The 18,894-nt window shown below is 47.0% G+C and overlaps 2 protein-coding genes across 3 annotated transcripts; both read right to left on the minus strand.

Annotated features, from left to right (window-relative positions):
- Positions 1-994: 994 nt before the first annotated feature.
- On the minus strand, positions 995-5,126 carry LOC100217062 (uncharacterized). 2 transcript variants are annotated; one of them, XM_008674060.4, is made up of 6 exons: positions 4,396-5,126; positions 3,530-3,657; positions 3,074-3,153; positions 1,708-1,798; positions 1,548-1,609; positions 995-1,463 (listed from the first exon to the last, which is right to left on the minus strand). In XM_008674060.4, exons 1-6 carry the CDS (start codon positions 4,506-4,508, stop codon positions 1,311-1,313), a joined length of 627 nt encoding a protein of 208 aa, XP_008672282.1. In that variant the 5' UTR covers positions 4,509-5,126; the 3' UTR covers positions 995-1,310. The 2 variants fall into 2 exon arrangements, with proteins under 2 accessions (XP_008672282.1, NP_001136905.1); NM_001143433.1 differs by having other exon boundaries at positions 997-1,463; positions 3,050-3,153; positions 4,396-4,790.
- A 2,736-nt stretch (positions 5,127-7,862) lies between these two features.
- On the minus strand, positions 7,863-11,918 carry LOC103651211 (proline-rich receptor-like protein kinase PERK2). The gene is made up of 8 exons (XM_008676830.4): positions 10,724-11,918; positions 9,848-10,318; positions 9,676-9,762; positions 9,500-9,570; positions 9,338-9,414; positions 9,056-9,203; positions 8,677-8,838; positions 7,863-8,586 (listed from the first exon to the last, which is right to left on the minus strand). Exons 1-8 carry the CDS (start codon positions 11,448-11,450, stop codon positions 8,212-8,214), a joined length of 2,118 nt encoding a protein of 705 aa, XP_008675052.2. The 5' UTR covers positions 11,451-11,918; the 3' UTR covers positions 7,863-8,211.
- Between the last annotated feature and the right edge of the window lie 6,976 nt (positions 11,919-18,894).

The following is an 18,894-nucleotide window of genomic DNA, read 5'->3' on the forward strand; positions in this document are numbered from 1 at the left end:
TCCATAGTCTGTGGACCCTGGTTGTTATTGGACTCACTATGTTTTTTTAGCATTTGGCATATCATAAAGGACATTGGAAAGCTGTTCATGACACAGACAGAGAATTATTGAACTGTTGGTAGCAGAATCAATTTTGTTGTTGGTTACATTACATCGATGCAGAACTGCAAAGCTGTACATCCAACTTGCCCGTATGCTAACCTGAACCAGTTCAACTACTTGTCTGCTAATTATGGCTTAAAAATAGAATGTTGACTCTCATATTAGCAAATGGCAATTGATCAGTCCAACTACTGTCTGCTCACTATGGCATATAGAAAATAGAAATTTGCCTCACGATTATAAATGGGCAATTTCTGGAATAGATCCATCTGCTTGTTCATTTTTTTTTTGGAAATGAACGCCAGGAGAGTTGCCGAAAATTTTATTATAAGGGGTATAAAACAAAAACAAAATACAATTAGCAGGGACCTTTGTTCAACTCGAAACAACTGGTCACCCCAACTGTTCGTACGCTTTTGATTAGTTCTTTCGATTACTTCCTGATTATGTACATAACTTAGATGTTCCATCAGATTGTCACCATCTGATGAAACATCTAAGTTATGTACTTATGCCATAACCTTTCTTTTATGTCCCATCACATTGGTGATTTATCTTGTGTAATAATCATATCTGCTCATGCATGCGTGTGTACTTTTGGAAAATCTTGATCCCGAACTAGCATTGGATCTTGTTTTTTTCTCTCCCTGAGCGATGCTTTAGTGATTCTGAATGAAATGGAGATATCTGCTAGCTGTAGCTAGGGAGGTTTGGTGTCAGTTAACAGAGATGATGGATGGACATATGATGGATGGCTTTGAATCTTTAGGTAAAGCATGATGGCATTCTGAATATGTTTACCTGTGCTACCCCTTTGGGCATGGACATCGTGGAAACTGAGGAACTCCATATATTTTTAGTACCTCAGCTGGTTCTCCTGGCGGCAAGTGTGTTGCACCGATTCTCTTGATGAACTCCATATATGTTGATCCCTCCGAGCAACAGCTCGTCACTAGTTACTTGTATACATACGCGCTAGCTCTTCTCGTGACCTATACATGTCCATGCTGGGAGCACATGTTATGTACAGAGCACAGATCAACGGAGGATCAGGAACGGATCGAATAATCGATCCATGAGATCTTTTGGTTGCTTCGACTCGTCGTTATCACGCGAGCATGGACATATGTACGTACACACACAACACACACACAGACAGAGAGAGAGAGAGAGAGAGATGTAGACTCCAGTGACGATGACAGTCGTCTTCAGACGAACTCATCCTCCATTTCCTGCATGGACTTGCCGGCGGAGGCGATCTGGCGGTTGGACGTCATCTTCTCGGCCACCATGAGGCCCTTGTAGCTCCGTATCTCCGCCCATTTCTCCTTCTCCAGCCTTTCCATCTCCTCCTTCCGTTTCTGCCAATCCATTCAGCGATGACCGTCGTTAGACGCCATACATGTGTGCATGGCCGCGCTGTCAGCAATGTTAACTGAGTATACCTTCTCTTTCAGCTGCATCTTCCTCTCGGCCTTTTCTGCTGCATTTGATGCCTCTTTCTCCGCTGCACACGAGCGCGAGGGGAGAAAGATTATTAATCAACTGATAATAATTAAGCGTGCATGGGCAGATCAGCGTGTCTGTGTGTTAGTAATTAAGCACCTTTCAAGTCTGGCGCCCGGCGTTCTACCCGGGTTTTATTCAGCCTGTTGATGATCTCGTTGACACGCTTCTCGACTATAAGCACATGTACCTGCCACACAGTAGATAGCTAGTAAGTAAATTACAACTCCCACACTGCTTATATTCGCAAATAGGTCAGCCCAACTGACACGAGCAAATCAATAACAAGCAGCTGAGGTACAGCTATACAACACACAGTATATGACTACATGCATAGAGATGCAGTAGATTTAAAGGAATTATTTTTTGCTACATAATTACGTATAGTACATATGTTTGTGTGTATAGCAAGGAATATAAAGAGGACATGGTCTCACATTGTCAGGACTATTGCTGATTGACAAAATATTGTTGATCAGGCGTGAGTATTAATTCGCTAGCTACAGACACAGGATAACCTAATTAAGGAACTCCAAAAGGATTCAAACATGTCCAGCCAATACGACGCTAGCTAGTCCTATTTTTTTTTTAAAAAAAATCCCCAAGATGCTTTTCCAGCGTGGCATATGACGCAAAAGGTTGGATGCAATAATGCAAGGCATATATAACATTTGGACATGATTAAAGTGCTGAAACAATCAGACCAGTGGTCGTCGTCGTATGTCCAGACACACATACACCTTTGGCATCTTCATCTCCGATCCATTTACAATATTAACGGCCGTTGGGTGTTATTTTTCCCCCCCAGTTCGAACCCCAACTTTGCATTATTTGAGGAGACTGGTTTAACGGGTGAGGAAATAAAAAAAAAAGGATGCAACGGTGCAACACTGTACAAGCGCGAAAGACCACCACCACCACTCTGTCCGTACGTGTTTTAATCAGATGCTGTCTTGGCTGACACGTGGGCCCGTTCTCCCACCTGGCCGAGCCCCAGATTTTTGGGGGAGAGGGGTAACGAGTAGAGATGGCCAAACGGGCCGCCCGGCCCGGCCCGGCCCGGGCCCGGTGAAGCCCGGCCAAAAACCGGGTCGGGCCTGCTGAGCCAGCGGGCTTAATTTTCTGTCCAAGCCCGGCCCGCAGCGGGCCTAAACGGGCCGGGCCGGCCCGTTTAGCACGAAAAAACGGGCCAAAAAGCGGGCTAAACGGGCCGGTAAGCACGTTTTAGTGTAAAAAACGGGCTTGACGGGCTTAGAGGTAAACGGGTCGTGCCGGGCTAGCCTGCCGTGCCTAGTTTCCTGTCCAAACCCGCCCGCTTATTCTACCGTGCCGGGCTCGGACCGGGCCCAAAAAGCGGGCTTCGTGCCGGGCTCACGGGCCTCGTGCTTTTTGGCCATCTATAGTAACGAGGTGGGGGGGGGGGGCAAAAAAAAGTGATTACCATCCGCGGGTTGTGGAAGCCAACCTGGCCGACATCCATGGATGGGGACTTCTTGAGATTAGCCCAGGGCGTGTAGATCACCTCGACGTTGTTCATCTTGTTCCCTGCACGTACAGCAAAGCCGCGTCCGTCACCCACTCCAACAATTGGTGTCACGTTTCCATGATCGCGAATCACATCAACATGTACGCGCGCAGGCAGCGCAGATGATTGGAGGAGCTTGTTGCTAGCTAGTGGCCCCGCGCAGCGCCAATAATGGAGCTAGGAGAAAGAGAGGGAGACGAAGGAGGCGCTCTCCTGATAGATCTCCTGCTCGATGGCTACAGGGGGGGAGTGAGAAAAGATTCCAGCCGCCGCAACATGCTGCAATGTGGGAGCTGAAAAGCCTTGTAGGGCAGGGCACACCGTGTTCTGTTTTTGGTTCTTCTCCCATGGAGAGAGACAGAGAGAGAGAGAGGTCAGAGGAGATCGAGCACGCACCTTGAATGGAGTGAGCCTTGACGAGCTGCGCACAGTCCTCCAGGAGGGCCTCGCTGATGGTGTGTATCGTCTCGCCTTTCTTTAGCCTCAGGTAGACGTGTGCCGAGGATACCTTGTCCACATGGAACCTGCAACATGTGTATTTAGGCGCTGCTAGCTGATGGTATCTTGTACTATATTAATTCTACGGTTAGTTACGTTACGCGAGAGCTGTACTGTACAGAAAGCGCTCCAGCTGGCTACATACACACACACCTGGCCTAGCTAGCTGGCCGGGTGTAAGTGTAATCAGCTCCAAGCAAGCTAGCTACTGTATGTTTGTGAGCTGAGGTCCCCCGTCCCCTGGCCGTACAAGATAATTAAAAGATTCACATAGCCAGCGGTGAGCAGACAAAACGACTTGTACGCATGCGACAGACAGAACAGAAGACAGTCGTGTTGTGCTCCGCACCGCAGGTTTGGTCGTATCTATCTACCTATCTATCGTCTTGGTAGTAGAGTAGGCCGGCCGGTAGGTAGTTGGGGTTGGGGATGGGATGTCCACGCCAGCAGCCTCGTCAAGGCCCAGTCACGCGTTAATCTATCCGCCCTCGCAGTATAAACTGCTCAAGCCTAGCTATCTCAACAGAGCTCTCGTCGTCGCCCTCTCCATCTGCCGTCCTCTATGCGTGCAATGCTAAGCTGCCTCTACGTGTAGCGGCAGACCGAGACGCGCGCATGTCGCGGTCGATCGGAACCCAACCCACCATCGAATCACCTCGCCATGATTCAATTCACCACTGAATCGCATGCGGCATGTCGTCGTCGTCGTCGTCGTCGCGAGGAAGTAAGAGGTAGCAGCAGCTAGCGACGACGTACGTACGTACCAGACGTCCTCGGGGAGGCCGTATTTGATGAGCTCCTCGTTCTCGTTCTTGTCGGCGCCCATGTAGATGGTGTAGTCGCCGGCGTCCGGACGCGCCTTGAAGTAGAGCACCATCGCCGTCGTCGCTCAGCAGCTGACAGCTCTATGTTATTCTTCAATCGGGCCGGGCCGGCCTCTTCTACTACCTCTAGCTAGCTAGCTAGCCTGCAGAGTAGTATCTCTCTAGCTTCTAGAGCAGAGTACCGACCGACCGGCCGGCTGCCAGATAGAGACTCCACCGGCGGCGGCTACTGTATATACTCGTGTATATTCTCTGTCGCCGCGCGCGGCAAATACATAAAGCGGCAAGAGCAATTAGAGGGAGGGCCGGGAGCAGCACTACGGCAGGCGGCAGCGGGTGCGGCAACGAACCAGGCGAGGGGGGAGACAGGGGCGTGTATATAACGGCGTCGGGGGCGGAGGCGGACCGGCCGGGTCTCGTTGCGCGTCTCCACGCAAGTCATCTTGCCGATCTTCTCCCCCCGGAGAGGGTTGGACCGCCACGTGGAACCACGATGGGTCCGATTAAAGAATTGCGACGGGACCCCACTCGGGGGGGCCTTATCCCTTCGCCGCTTTTGCTCCATCGTTGGCGTTGCTATGCTGGCCCCTCCACTCTCGCTTTCGTTAATCCTGCTGTAGAGTCCGTATGTATGTTTCCTAGTTAATTTATACTTTTCTTGGGCGTGCGTGGACGGGGAGCGGCACCAGCATCCCAGGCTGGCTGGGAAGGCGGAGAGAGCCCCTGGTAATCTCCCCTGGCCTGGGCCTGACGTGGCAAAAGGGTTGGGGATAACACTACCCGAGTTGACCTAGCTACTACAGTACATACTACTACTGGCATCGTCAACGCACCGGATCGGATCTACAGCGACAACGACGCGCGCTTCACTGGGTCGGTTAACGTCCGGCCGAACCACACCATGGACGATGAGTCGACCCCTTTTGCCGCACAACTCTCGCCGGTCCGTCGGGTCCGTTCATAGTGATCCCATGATTACCATGGTACGATACGACGACCACTGCCGTTTGTGACCGGTGATCTCGAGCCTGCAAAGTGGAAGGAAAGCTCAGGGGGTCAAGTGGCCACTGACCCGAGTGATTCGGTTTCCGCCCAAATGGAGCGGAGCGGAGGAGGGGTGGCCACCCACCACGACACGAGCCGGCGGGGGACGGGGGTGCAGGTTCTGCCGTCTTGCGTGAAAAGCGAGTGGCCACGAGAAGCCGTTGGGGGTTGTAAGTTGTAACCCTCATCAACCCTGACTCAGCACGGCAGGAGGGCAGCAGCGCTTCAGCGCCACGAAACGTGGTGGGGGGATAGACGCGGGGCGCGCCGCGGCGCCGGGTCGGCCGCTATCTACACCCGTCCGACGCGGCAGCGCCTACGAGCGGCTGATACCCACGCACGGCACCTAGGCGCGATTCGCTCTATCCGTTCGCGTCAGCCTTTCGGCACTCGCGTCGCAGTAGTATTTCTCAGATCGGCGGTACTCCGGCCTGAATGGCGACGGAATCGGAGGCGAAAGGAACAAGCCAAGGACAGCCTATCAGATTACATGGTACGAATAGTGGAAAAATCGGTCGTTAAATAAAAGAGTGGCCGAATCCACGAGGGCATTATTTTCTTCTTTCAAAGGAAATAATAAAAAAGGGGAAAAGGGTCGATCTCGCACGTATCGCGTCATCGGTCACCTGGTAGATAAGAGGATTGTCGGCAAAGAAATGCTGGGAAATTTTTGGATAAAGGGGGCTCATAAAGCTTATCGATTTGTATGAATGATGCACTGGTCGGTGTTCTTCGTCGCCGCAGCCGCATTTAAGCGGGAATAATCGCCTTTTCTATTAAATTTTTTAACTCTCCTTTTTTAGATCATTTTCAAATAGGACTTTTATAAGTATAACTTTATTTATACTATTGTAATGTCCGTACGTCGCATCGTCGCAACCCTGCCCACAAAAAATATCCCCATGATAAGTAAATTTCCACTGTGGTTATAACCTTTTTCGAACGCCAACAGTATTAAGCATATATTATTAGATTAATCACATTACATATTTTATAGTAAACCTAGTTGGAGATAAAAAAATGTTGGTTGTATTTTCTTTAAACCTAGTTAAATTTGAAATTAGTTGGTTCCTCGAAACATGGGGCGTTCATTTATTTTAAGATGGGTGCGGTAAGTTTATATGCAGCTAAGAGCATCTACAGGAGTATAAATTAAAAAGGGGCCTCAATTAAAGTGTTTTAGGGCACAAAATATTTTTGCGCTCCAACAATAGTGCCCTTAATAAACTGAAATCGGCTGCGAACTGGTTTGGCGCCCTCTCCTGGCGTTTACCAAACTGAAATGGTTAGTATGTATGACAGTAAGCTCATCTTCAGTGAGACATCCAACGACAACCCATTCTGATATGCATCATAAACTCCATCAACGCCAGCACCTAGGAACTACATGTACCACAGTGTTAGACTATTTTGGCCAGCAGTAGGGTTGAATTACTGCACGGTACGTAGAAAAGATTTAAAGGACTAATCGAATCACACAGCAATAACTAAAGTAGAGTTGGTTCTCAAGTTCAGTCACACATCTTTAGAGCATGTTAACTCTACTGATTCAAATGATCTTAGAGCATCTCCAAAAGCTCCCCAGAAGTCTCCCCTAAATCTATTTTTTGGGGAAAAACACAAAAACATGTCTCCAACAGTTCCCCTAAAGCGCCCCCAACTTTTTCATAGCCCTTAAAACTCCCTCATTTGTAGCTACAAATGAGGGGTTTTTTGGGCTCCCCATAAACAAACTGCTGCTTTAAGGGATCTGTTGGAGAAAGGATTAAAATTTACCCCCACTTATTATTTAGATGTCCCTTAAAACTGATTTTGAGGAGTCGTTTTATGGAGAGCTCTTGGAGATGCTCTTAGGCCCTGTTGTTTCGTTGGAATTGAATTCCATTTTAATAATTATAATTTAGACAAAACTAATTAAGTTCATATATTTATATATGTAATATATTTGTATATTATCTTAAATCATATGAGAGAGATAGTTATATACTACATTCATGTTATAACGAAGTAAGTAGAAGAGTGTGCTATAAGTTGTACATCGGAAAAATAACATATAACTCTATAGAATAAGTTTTCATCTCTCACTCCATGAATTTGAGATAGACTTATATGATAACTTTGGAAATTGTTGGAATGTCACATTCTAAAAAAAATATCCTATTCCAATAGTAAGATTTTAATTCCTTAAAATAAAAGGAAACAAACGAGGCTTTAAAGAAATTTGATCCAAATTCAAGTATTTGAGTTATTGCCAAAAGCACAATAACAGAGAACAAGAACTATGCAGATGGATGCACGACAAACAAACAGAAGCTGCAGTTAACCTGAACCTGAACACATGCTGAAAGTGGACAATGAACACATTCTGAAATTTAACACCTATCCTTTGTTGTCAGTTCTTCAGATCATAAAAACTTGAACTCGCGAACCTTGCCAGTTACTAGAAATATTACACAACTTGAGTTCTAACATACTCAAAGCTTAACTTTTGTTTACCGAGGAGCGCCAATAACGTGCATATACAATTTACAGCTTAAACCTCCACTCACCCGGCCTAAAAATTGCATGAATCCGAAACACAGAGAAGTAAAAAAAAAAGAGACAGCAAAATTCAGTACCACAGCCTTGTCACGCGCATGTACACGAACGAACGAAATCACAATCTACTATAGCCTGACAAAGCGCAAAAATGAATGCCGTGTGCCAGTGTGTTTACGACTGGGTGCGCCTGCCGGTGGTGCGCCGGCTCATCCTCTCGGTGTCGCCGGGCGCGCGCCTGCCGTGCCACTGCTGCTGCCCCTGCGCGCCCGCGGCCACCTCCCCCGTGTCGCCCGCGCTGCTGGCCGTGTACTCACTGGATGGGTTCAGCCCGTACTCGGTGGTGGGATCGCTGAACTCGCTGCTGGTGTACTCCGTGATTGCCCCGGTCCCGGTGCTCCCTCCTGCGCCCGGCCCGAACGCCATCCGCCTGAGCCGGTTGATCTGGTCCGTCGTGCCGCCGCTCGACCGCTGCATCGCACTCTGCCCCGGCATCACGCCGGCGTTTAGGTCCTCCACCGACAGCTCGCCCTCCAGGTACCGGACGACCTGACCATTTGGGAACGGGGAGACGAGTGTCACGCTTGCAGCCACGGCTGCACCCAGTGTGTGTGAGACGTTCTGGAGCAGGAGTCTTACCTGGCTCATCCGCGGGCGGGACCGCGCAGTCTGGCGCACGGCGGCCGCGGCGCACGCAACCAGCCGCGCCATGTCGTACGCGTCGTAGTTGGTCTCCAGCCTGGGATCGATCAGTTCGTCATAGTTTTCCTCCTCGACAGCTCTTGTCAGCAATGGCCTAGCCTGTTCAACAGAGAAGGAAGAGATGCTTCATCACTCGTTGCCGTTGCATATGGAACGGGGAAGCAGCGTGATGCTATGTAACAACCCATAACCAATACGGCAGTACCGATACTTAGTTCACAGTCATAACTAAGTGATGGTAACTAAGTAATTAGACAAGCGACTTCTGGAGTAAGACATAGAATGGGCAGCTTTGGGCGCAAGAAGTGCCACTCACCCAAGAAACTAATGTCTCAGGCTGATACTCTGAAGATGTCATGATTGGTTTCCTTCCAGTGATCAGTTCCAGAAGCATCACGCCGAAGGAGAAGACGTCGGACCGGTCGTTAACTTTGCCTGTGGCAGCGTACTCTGGCGCCAAGTATCTGAAGACGAAAAGAAAAGACATGACATATTCTTGAGTCTTATGCCACTATTAAATGCACTGGTTCATGCGTTATGATGATGTATGTGGGCAAGGAAAATTGCTGGGCGTGCCAACATCACAGAGACGATTTACCCGAAAGTCCCCATTACACGCGTAGAAACAGAGGTTACTTCAGCTGCTTGGTATTTGGCCAACCCAAAATCTGCAACCTGTGCCAAAAGATTTGCATCTTTCAGTCAAGCATGCAGGGCAGGCACGCAAGAATAAAAAGAATTTCGGCTGTCTGGGGTCTACCTTTGGCTCGTAGTTATAATCCAGAAGGATGTTCGCCGCCTTAATGTCACGATGGATGATCTTAGGATGACCTGACACCAAACAAAAATAATAATAAACCTGTTTTTGTCAGGGACAGAAGATTCAAAAAATTTCGCCGGCGGAGAGGAACAGAGGGGAAAGAGCCGAGAGCTCACAGTCTTCGTGCAGATAGGCGAGGCCCTTGGCCGAGCCGACCGCGATCTTCCACCGCCTCGGCCAGTCCAATGTTGGCCTGCCACTCCCTGAGTTCAAAAATAATTTCGATACAGCCATCGATCGCACGACATTCAGGAGATGGAGATACGCATTTGGCGAGAGCGTCCGTACCGTGAAGCTGGAACTCGAGGGTCTTGTTGGGCACATACTCGTAGACGAGCAGCCGTTGTTCACCATGGAGGCAGTAGCCGACGAGGGAGACGAGGTTCTTGTGGTGCACACGGCTGATGATCTCCACCTCGGCGCGGAACTCGCGGTCGCCCTGCCCGCTGCCCGCCCGCAGCTTCTTGATGGCCACCTCTTGCCCGGCCACCGTGCCGCGGTACACATGCCCGAACCCGCCCTGCCCGAGCAGGTTGGCGTCCGAGAACCCGTCCGTCGCCGCCGCCAGGTCGTCGTACGCGAATGTGCCGCCCGTGATGGCCGGCGAAGGGTTCAGTGGCGGCAGCGGGGACTCGGACAGACCGTGGCTGCTCTGCTGCCACGAGTGCATCAGTGGCGGCGTCGAGGATGGCGTCGTCGATTGCACGTGCGACATGTGCAGCGGGGTCATTGGACCCCGCCGCGGGTCGTAGAACTCGCCTGGTGGCGCCGGGGACAAGGAAGAGCAGAACGATCGGTCAGTCCAGCAAGTGTTTAGAGAGAACTGGCGCTAACACGCACCAGTTCAGGTTTTCCGCTGCGTGCATGCGTGCGTACAAACAGCTCGCAATCCATGGCACGCCAAGTTACGAAGCCACCCATGCATCGCGCGGTACGCCGTATGAGCGAGCACACGATGCCACTTGGCGTCGATGTAACTGTCACCCGCGATACGCGGAGTGAATAGTGGCCCGTGGAATTCCAATTTATCACTCGGCCACCAAGGGTCCCGCATTCGGCGTCGCGAGTCACGACGCGTACTGTCGCATCAACGTGGCCACGACGGGACGCCGAGGAACAAAGGCGACCACGTTGTATTTGTTTTGTACATATGCGCGTACGTACCTGGAAACCCCTGAGACGGCAGCGGCGACCGCCGGCGTCGTTTCCTTCCCGCGAAGCAGTAAATGAGGCCGACGGCGAGGCCGATCAGAACAACCGCCCCGACGGCGACGCCTATGCCCACCACGGTGGCGTTGCTTGATGATTTAGAGGGCGATGACGACGTTGATGATGTTCCGGTCGACGAGGCCGGTGGAGGCGGAGCCAATAACTGATGTGACGGCGGAGACGCGGGTGACGCCGGGACGCCGTTAGGAGACGGGGGCGGTGATGGGACGGAGTCAGGAGGTGGTGGTGACGCCGGGACAGCACTGGGAGGAGGCGGGCGTAGTACAGGTGGAGGAGGTGTTGGCGTTGGCGCGGTCGCCGGTGGTGGAGGAGATGCTGGTGGCGTTGGTGATGGCGTTGGCACGGTCGGTGGTGGAGGAGATGCCGGTGGAGGTGGGGATGGCGTCGGTACGGTCGCTGGCGGCGGTGGGGACGGCGTCACCGGCGGTGGTGGCGACGGAGACGGAGGAGGAGGGGACGGCGTAGGCGTGGGCGGCACCGGCGCGGGGGTAGGCGGAATCGGCGCTGGCGTGGGCGGCACCGGCGCGGGAGTTGGTGGTACCGGCGCTGGCGTGGGCGGTACCGGCGCCGGAGTCGGCGGCTGCGGGGACGGCGTGGGCGGTACCGGAGCCGGTGGTGGTGGAGACGGCGTAGCCGGCGACGTTGGCGCTGGAGACGACATGGCGGCGCCGCGCCGCGCCGCGAGCTTGTGCAACGATTAGTCGGCCGCCCCGTTTACCGGTGGACTACGACCAAAGCAACCCAAGCGAATAATCCAAGACCCGGGCGAGAACGCGATATCTATGTGCTGCTGGACGCTGTTGAAACCGTGGCCCGTGGGGTGGTTTTTTCCGCTTGCACTGGCCGTGTGCACAATTCTCACCTTGGCTTGCCGAAGCGAGTAAGCGACAGCAGCATCGGACGCGGGCGCCGCGACGTGCGCTTTAAACACGATCACGAACGGGTGTTTTTCCTCACTTTTTTATTAGGGCGCGGTTGGATAGGATTGACCGCGCACAAGTCAGGGCTTGGTGCTCCATACGAGTCCTGCTTTGTTTATTGTTCCATTAGAAGCGCCCTCAACTGCTAATCATAGCCATGCAGAAACGTGTTTGGTACTTTGGTCAGAGCTTTCGATGGTAGGTAAAGCAGCCAGCGCTAGGTACATATGCAAGACAAGAACGTCGTGTACGGGAGAAAACAGCACGGCAAGCGGCAGCTGCGGCCTCACCAACTTCGGTTGCCATGGCGCGACGACACGGCCTGAGCTGGGAGTACCCGATGGCTAGCTAGCAGTTGCGTTGCGTGTGGTGGTGGTGGTAGAGAACACATGAAGCAAGAACCTGCGGCTGCGGTCAGCGTCAGCCAGAACAAGGACGTGTGCCCTACAGCTCTCGGACGACGGAGCAACCGCGTTGGATCTTTCTTCAGCTCAGAAGCTCGCGGACGTCTCAGTCTCACCCTCTCAATCAGAACGGCGAGCTTTCTTCTCCGGCAGCCTTTGCCGAAATAAGAGTTTGGATTAGCAGTTGCACGCAATGCATTGTCTGCTGCTGTGTGAACCCGAGCGCTGTATGCGTCTGCCTGCAACTTGTGTGGATATCGCTGTCATCAACCGTTCATGAGGCGATCGACAGGGATGTTTATGTGCTGACCAACCCATATATATTAAATCACCTTCGATTCTTTTGCCATTGTCGCTGCTAGGTTGGATCCATCGATCGCGCACGATTGGAGGCGCCAAGGAATTAAGCAACCAGCACCCCGCAGCGTCCGTCCAGGACGAATACATGATGATGGGCCATCGAACGTCCCGTTGACCGACCCCGTCCGTTGGTCCGCCGTGGCGGCCCAGGTCCTCCAGCGATGTACCGGACGGACCTGCGAGTCGCCTGTTTGCATAATTGCATGTGTGCCAGAGACAACATGGTTCTAGGCTCGGATGACTTGTTCCCTTGGCGACCAAATCACCAATTCACCAGGCATTTTTTTTTATTTTCCGGAAATGAGCTCAGGAAAAAGTGGCTATTGTACAAACAAGTTGGCATCTGGGAATAACATGACGAAAGCAGTGGTGCTGATTAGTGTTGGATGGTTTTTATGCTAGTACTAGAAAAATATCTGATTTCTGTAATAGCTCAAGATACAAAAAAACAAAATGCACAAGTATATACACAAATATATATACGTAAATCTATGTATAAAATTGCATAAATGGCTGTTACTCTCACGATCAGCGCGCCCACGATCAGCGCGGCCACGATCCTAAAATTCAGCGGATAATGGATATGCGACGTGAATTTCGCGTCCACGATATTGGATATACGCATGGTACAGGGAAAATAATCATAATCTTCTAAAAAAAGTGGGCAGTACGCATCATTTGATAGGGCGCGGCTGGGTGAAGGGCGTAATTGCTCTGGAAGATGGCGGCGCCATGGGGTAACAAGTCAATAAGTGAGTATACGACGCCGACGTCTGTTCATCGACCAAATCAATGCTTGGATATCGTAGCAATGGTGCAGGAAGAACAACAAGGAGGGAACCAGTTAGCCTCAGATGCAAGTACGCATACAAAATCAGCTACTGCTGTAGATGCAATTACTCCACCAGCAGCTTTGAGGGCCCCGGGGGTTGATGATCAGACCATATTTGAGGCATCGAGGATGACAGTAAATCAAGGAGGACAACACCTTAATACTATGCGTACTATTGGTGATCATGAACAGGACACACCAGTGATTCTGCAGAGACATGTAAGTAATATTGAACTGATTTGAATTTTCAGTATTGTAGGTTAAATTGTATACAGTAGAATGCAACTAGAGATGGTATGACATTCAGTGGATATATTGTGCATACACTGTAAAACTATGGTCAGAAAATTGTTATGATGTACATTCAACATAAAAGTATGTAGGGTACCATACATGATACAATTTATATTTTTGCACAGGAAGTTACAATTGATCCGAGATTGGTACCTAAAGTTGGTATGACATTCAGTGGGGTGGATGAAGCATATAAATTTTATAGTAGGTATGCATATGAAGTTGGATTTCCATTAAAAAGTATAGGGAACGAAAAAATTGTAAGTGGTTGAATTGCTCGATGGAAGGCAAGAGTGCAGTAAGGGGAATATCAAACCCAAAGGTACGTAGTACCAGTTCGAAGCGGACACAATGCAAGGCCGGTATGAAACTTAAAAAAATTTATGATGATGCAAAAGAGACAGTTATATCAGTGCGTATTGATCTGTTGCACTTGGATCATAATCATGAATTTTTTAAAAAGGATACCGAAAAGAATCAATTACAATGCAACAAGACGCATGATCCTGAATACATGGAGTTCATAAGTTCAATGCAAGAGAGTCGAATCCCGCAACATTGTATTATGGATTATGTATCAGAAATGCACAGTGGTCCTGAGAGTGTGCCTGTAACAACACAGGGCATGTATAACCTGTAAGTTTATAATATGTTTCGATTGATATTCATAATTGATATTTGCTGATTGTTGTTTTCGCCTAATGCTAAATTTTGACAATAATTTCAGGAAAAAGGCAAAGCAACGAGAAAGAAATGCAAATGATGTGGCAAAGCTACTATCCTTTTTTGCATCCTGCAAAAAGGATAATCCATAATTTTTCTCTGACTTCCAATTGGATAAAGAAGGAAAGATTTTGAGCATATTTTGGTCACACGCAAGCCAACAAGGGGATTACATGGATTTTGGTGATGCGGTTACATTTGACACAACACATAAGACTAATCTGTATGAAAAACTACTAGGTATGTTTGTTGGTTCAAATCACCACCTCCATTGCACTATATTTGCTTTCGCATTGTTGGGGGATGAAACTGTTGATACATTTGAATGGGTATTCAACGCCTTCAAAACATGCATGGGAACCGAAGGGCCACGAGTGATGCTGACAGGTACGACTGATAATAATGAATTAAATGTATATACATAAAATATGGCTTAAATTTGATATTATTTTCTTTATATAACATGGAATAAGATTCGTACAATTGTACCATATACGTTTGCAGATCAAGATCCTGCAATGCCAGTAGCCCTCGAGAGGGTTTTCCCACACACAATACATCGTTTATGTCTATGGCATGTGCAAAATAGGTATATGCCTTTTCTAAACGAGTTGTATGCAAGATTTGAGGAAATGGACTTTAAGACACAGTTTCAATCTATAATACATCATCCTTTGACTGAGTTGGAGCTTGAGACTGCATGGTCAATGCTACTTGAAGATTTTCATCTGCACGATAACATTACTCTCGATAAGCTGTATGGAATACGTAAGGATTGGGTGCCTCCTTTTTTCAAAAATCATTATTGTGGTCTAATGTTGTCTACACAGCGTAGCGAAAGCATGAACAGGCTTGTCAAAAGTGCACATGTCAATGCAAATACTCCGCTTCATCAATTCGCCAAGCAAATGATGAAGCTTCTACACAGTAGAAAGATGAAAGAGTCAAAGGAAGCAGTGGGAAGCATGGTGAGGATAAAATTGTTATGTCGTATATTGATACCTTAATATAAGTGTAAACTAATTTGCATTATATATGCCACAGGGTCAAAAGGAAACGAACACGCTATACATGTTTGAGATAAGGGTTGCAAGAGCATACACAAGGGCTGTGATGGATAAATTCCAGGAATCTTTGAAATATGCAACCGCATTCAAGATAATGCACGACGAAGAAGGGGGTGCAAATGATTGGGTAGTGCAACATACAACTAGATCGAATAAAATTGTGTGGGGACAACACCAATTCAAAGTGACAACTGATGAAGATGTAGGAAAGTATACTTGTGAATGCAAACATTGGGAACATACAGGTATGGAGTACTAAACAGTAAATATATACATTGAAAACATATGTATAAAATCTTATGATCGTACATGTTTTATAGGGCTATTCTGTGTACATGTACTACGCGCGTTTATGCATCTTCAGATTGACCGGATACCGAAGGAATATATTTTACAAAGATACACCTACTCTGCAAGGCAAGATGTTCCGTTCTCAAGAGATGATAGGAATTTGAAGGGGAAGGATGGAGAAACAAAGTCATATAGACAGAAGATGTTGCTAAAAAAGGCAATGAAAGTAGTGCATCATGCTAGTTTATCCAAAGCAGGAAATGATAGAGCCCTAACAGTAATGGATGAGCTTCTCGAGGTACTTTCGCGTTTGGAGACAGATATAGAAGTTGAGGAGACTTGTGGAACTAGTGGAGGAGATGGTATACAGGTATGTAATGTTCTAATATGTATTTTGTAACTTATTATTAATCATAATATATTGATGAGGTGTGAAACAATAAAATCTCAGGACGATGATGAAGACAATAGAGACAACGAAAAGGATGGTGAATTTGATGAAAGGAATAACAAGGTTTTGATCATATTGTTGTGAATGTTTATTTGTAAATGATGTATATTGAGCTTTCAACCAAATTTTCAGGAAATTCAAGACGTATCTAATATACTTGAACAGGGTGTGGCCAATGATCAAATACCTATACCAATACGTCCATTAGAAGAGGTAATATCTTTAACAACTATATTGATTTGCAATTATACATATACATGATTTATAAGTTTGAGTTATTGGGTTATGATTGAGCTTAAAAAATGTGTTGTCAATTACAGGTTAATTTGCATGATCACACAATTATGAATGTTAGTGGTGTCAATGAACAAAATGATCATGCCAGAAAGGTAATAATGGTATAATATTGTATGTTGGACTACATAATATTATATGCTGAGAAGTATTTACTTTTGAATTGCAGAAACTGGATTTTGCATCGATGGGATAAGCTTGGCAAGACCAAATAACTCAAAACCCAAAGGAAGAACAATAAAGGGGAGTGAAAAAAAGGTTATTAAATTGGGAGCAAAAGGTACAAAGAAAATGACCAGGAAATGTCAGAAGTGTGGAATTGCTGATGGTCACAACAGTAGGACATGTTTGTCAATGGAGGAAAATAGACTAAGGTTGGCAAGCCTTGCTGGACGTAAGAGAGGACGACCTCCAGGATCTAGGAACAAGGGTGGCAGTAAAGCTCTTGATTGGAATGAGACAACAACATCAAAAAACACGCAATTGATTTCGATAGTAGTGAGTCAGACAGTGATTAGTCTGTTGTATGAGATACGATTAATTTGTTTTTTACAATAAACCTTGCATGATTGACAAATGATTTATATAGAGGTGGATATTGAAATCTAATAAATATAGTGTATATTGCTTAATAATGTTGCATAATTGGAAGTACAAAACATCGTAGATAACTTGTATGATGATCGTATAATTTGTAAACTATATGACCAGTAATTAGTCTGTTGATAACGACAGCAGTGAGTCAGGCAGCGAGTAGTCTGTTGTATCTGATACGAATAATCTAAGATATACGGTTGTTGAAATCTAATAAATAGAGCGTATATTGCTTACTAATGTTGCATAATTTGAAGTAGGAAACATCGTATATAACCTGGATGATACTCGTATATGAACTGATGGTAATATTAAGGAATGAGGCATTCATATAACATCTTCATAACATATAAACAGATCATATTTAAAGCCCACAGAAGTGAAAACATATGATGTTCACATATTCGCAGCATAACCATAAGTATCCAGCCAACTAGAGTTCACAGAAAGAACCTGGGTAACACCCCTAAGACAAGGTAGCATGACAATTGTTCTAAAACAGCACATATAAGGAAGCTTCCTAAGATTGTTAACTGACAATAATGGCCAAAATACCACAGTACGGTACATTGCCCACACCATTGCTTAGTTCTGACACATAGTTAACTAATTGCGCGCAAACATAAATCTCTGGATATCTAATGGAAGTGGCAGCGCCTTGTTCATGCAATGGAATGTGAGTTGATGAAGGGCATGAGCACGTAGGTCTCGGGAATTGTCCTGCAATAAAAGCATAGCATGCATTAGACACGTCTATAGCTAACATGTACAAATGATGGCAACCGGATTATAGAAACAGTTAGCACAGTCACTTACTGGTTGATTGAAAGAAGTTATGACACCTGCATTGTGATCATAAAACTTCATGTAACTCATTACAAAAAATCCACAGTCATTTGACCCTGTCCTCATTGTTGGGCAATTAGATGGCATATCCATTGGAAAATTACCAAACTTAGGAAAGTCTACATTGGGGCAAACATGTTGTAACGCTTTGCTCAGCCTACTCATTATAACCCTAGCCCATGGGAATTTCCTTCCACCTAAATAAATTGGATCATAATGGTAGTCCTTCCATTCGGTGCCACCAAGTTGTATACCATACGGATTCGAATCTAAAATGTGTATACACCGATGGTGTAGATTGATCACATACAGTGTCTAATGTCCCCTGCTAAGCATAGGTACCAATATCTGTTGATGAGAAAAGTAAATATAGGTTACATGTTGTTGTTACAATGTCATGATAATTAAAATGTACAGTTAATGTGCTGATGAAACTGGGAACAAAATGTTAATGAGACTTACCGACTTGCATTTATCCAGATTTACCAAAGGAGGCAATGTGTTGTGCAAGCAATTCTGTAACAAATTTTGATCAAACGGCTGAGGATTCTTGCTGTGACGTTCCTACTCTTCAAAATTTAACAGAGCCTATAAAACAAAAAATAGAGTGTGTAAGTATATTATGTGTATAGTTACAATAACTGTGAAGAAGAACCTACCCCAACGTTGACATCAAGTATTAATCTGTTAGATGTCAGAGTTCGACGATGATTTTTGGAATCATCACGAACACACTCAATGAAACACTGCAGGAAGACATTCTCAAGACATTTGCCCTCCGCGAAAGATTCATAAATATCCATACAGTTTGCACTGTATTCACCGTAATCAATGACAACCCTGTATGATGAACAAAGTTATATATTCATATTGCATAAATGAACCAAACTTATAAATACGTTATTCGTAATTTGGGTAACATGTACCTGCTTTGGTCAATGTCCTTGGAACAAATTAAATCCCACAGAGAACGAACGCACTCTAGCTCTGTAAGGGGTGGATCAGATCCAGAGTTTGTTGTCCCTTTCA

This window comes from Zea mays, chromosome 3 (assembly GCF_902167145.1).
Source record: "Zea mays cultivar B73 chromosome 3, Zm-B73-REFERENCE-NAM-5.0, whole genome shotgun sequence".
Classification (NCBI taxonomy): Eukaryota; Viridiplantae; Streptophyta; class Magnoliopsida; order Poales; family Poaceae; genus Zea; species Zea mays.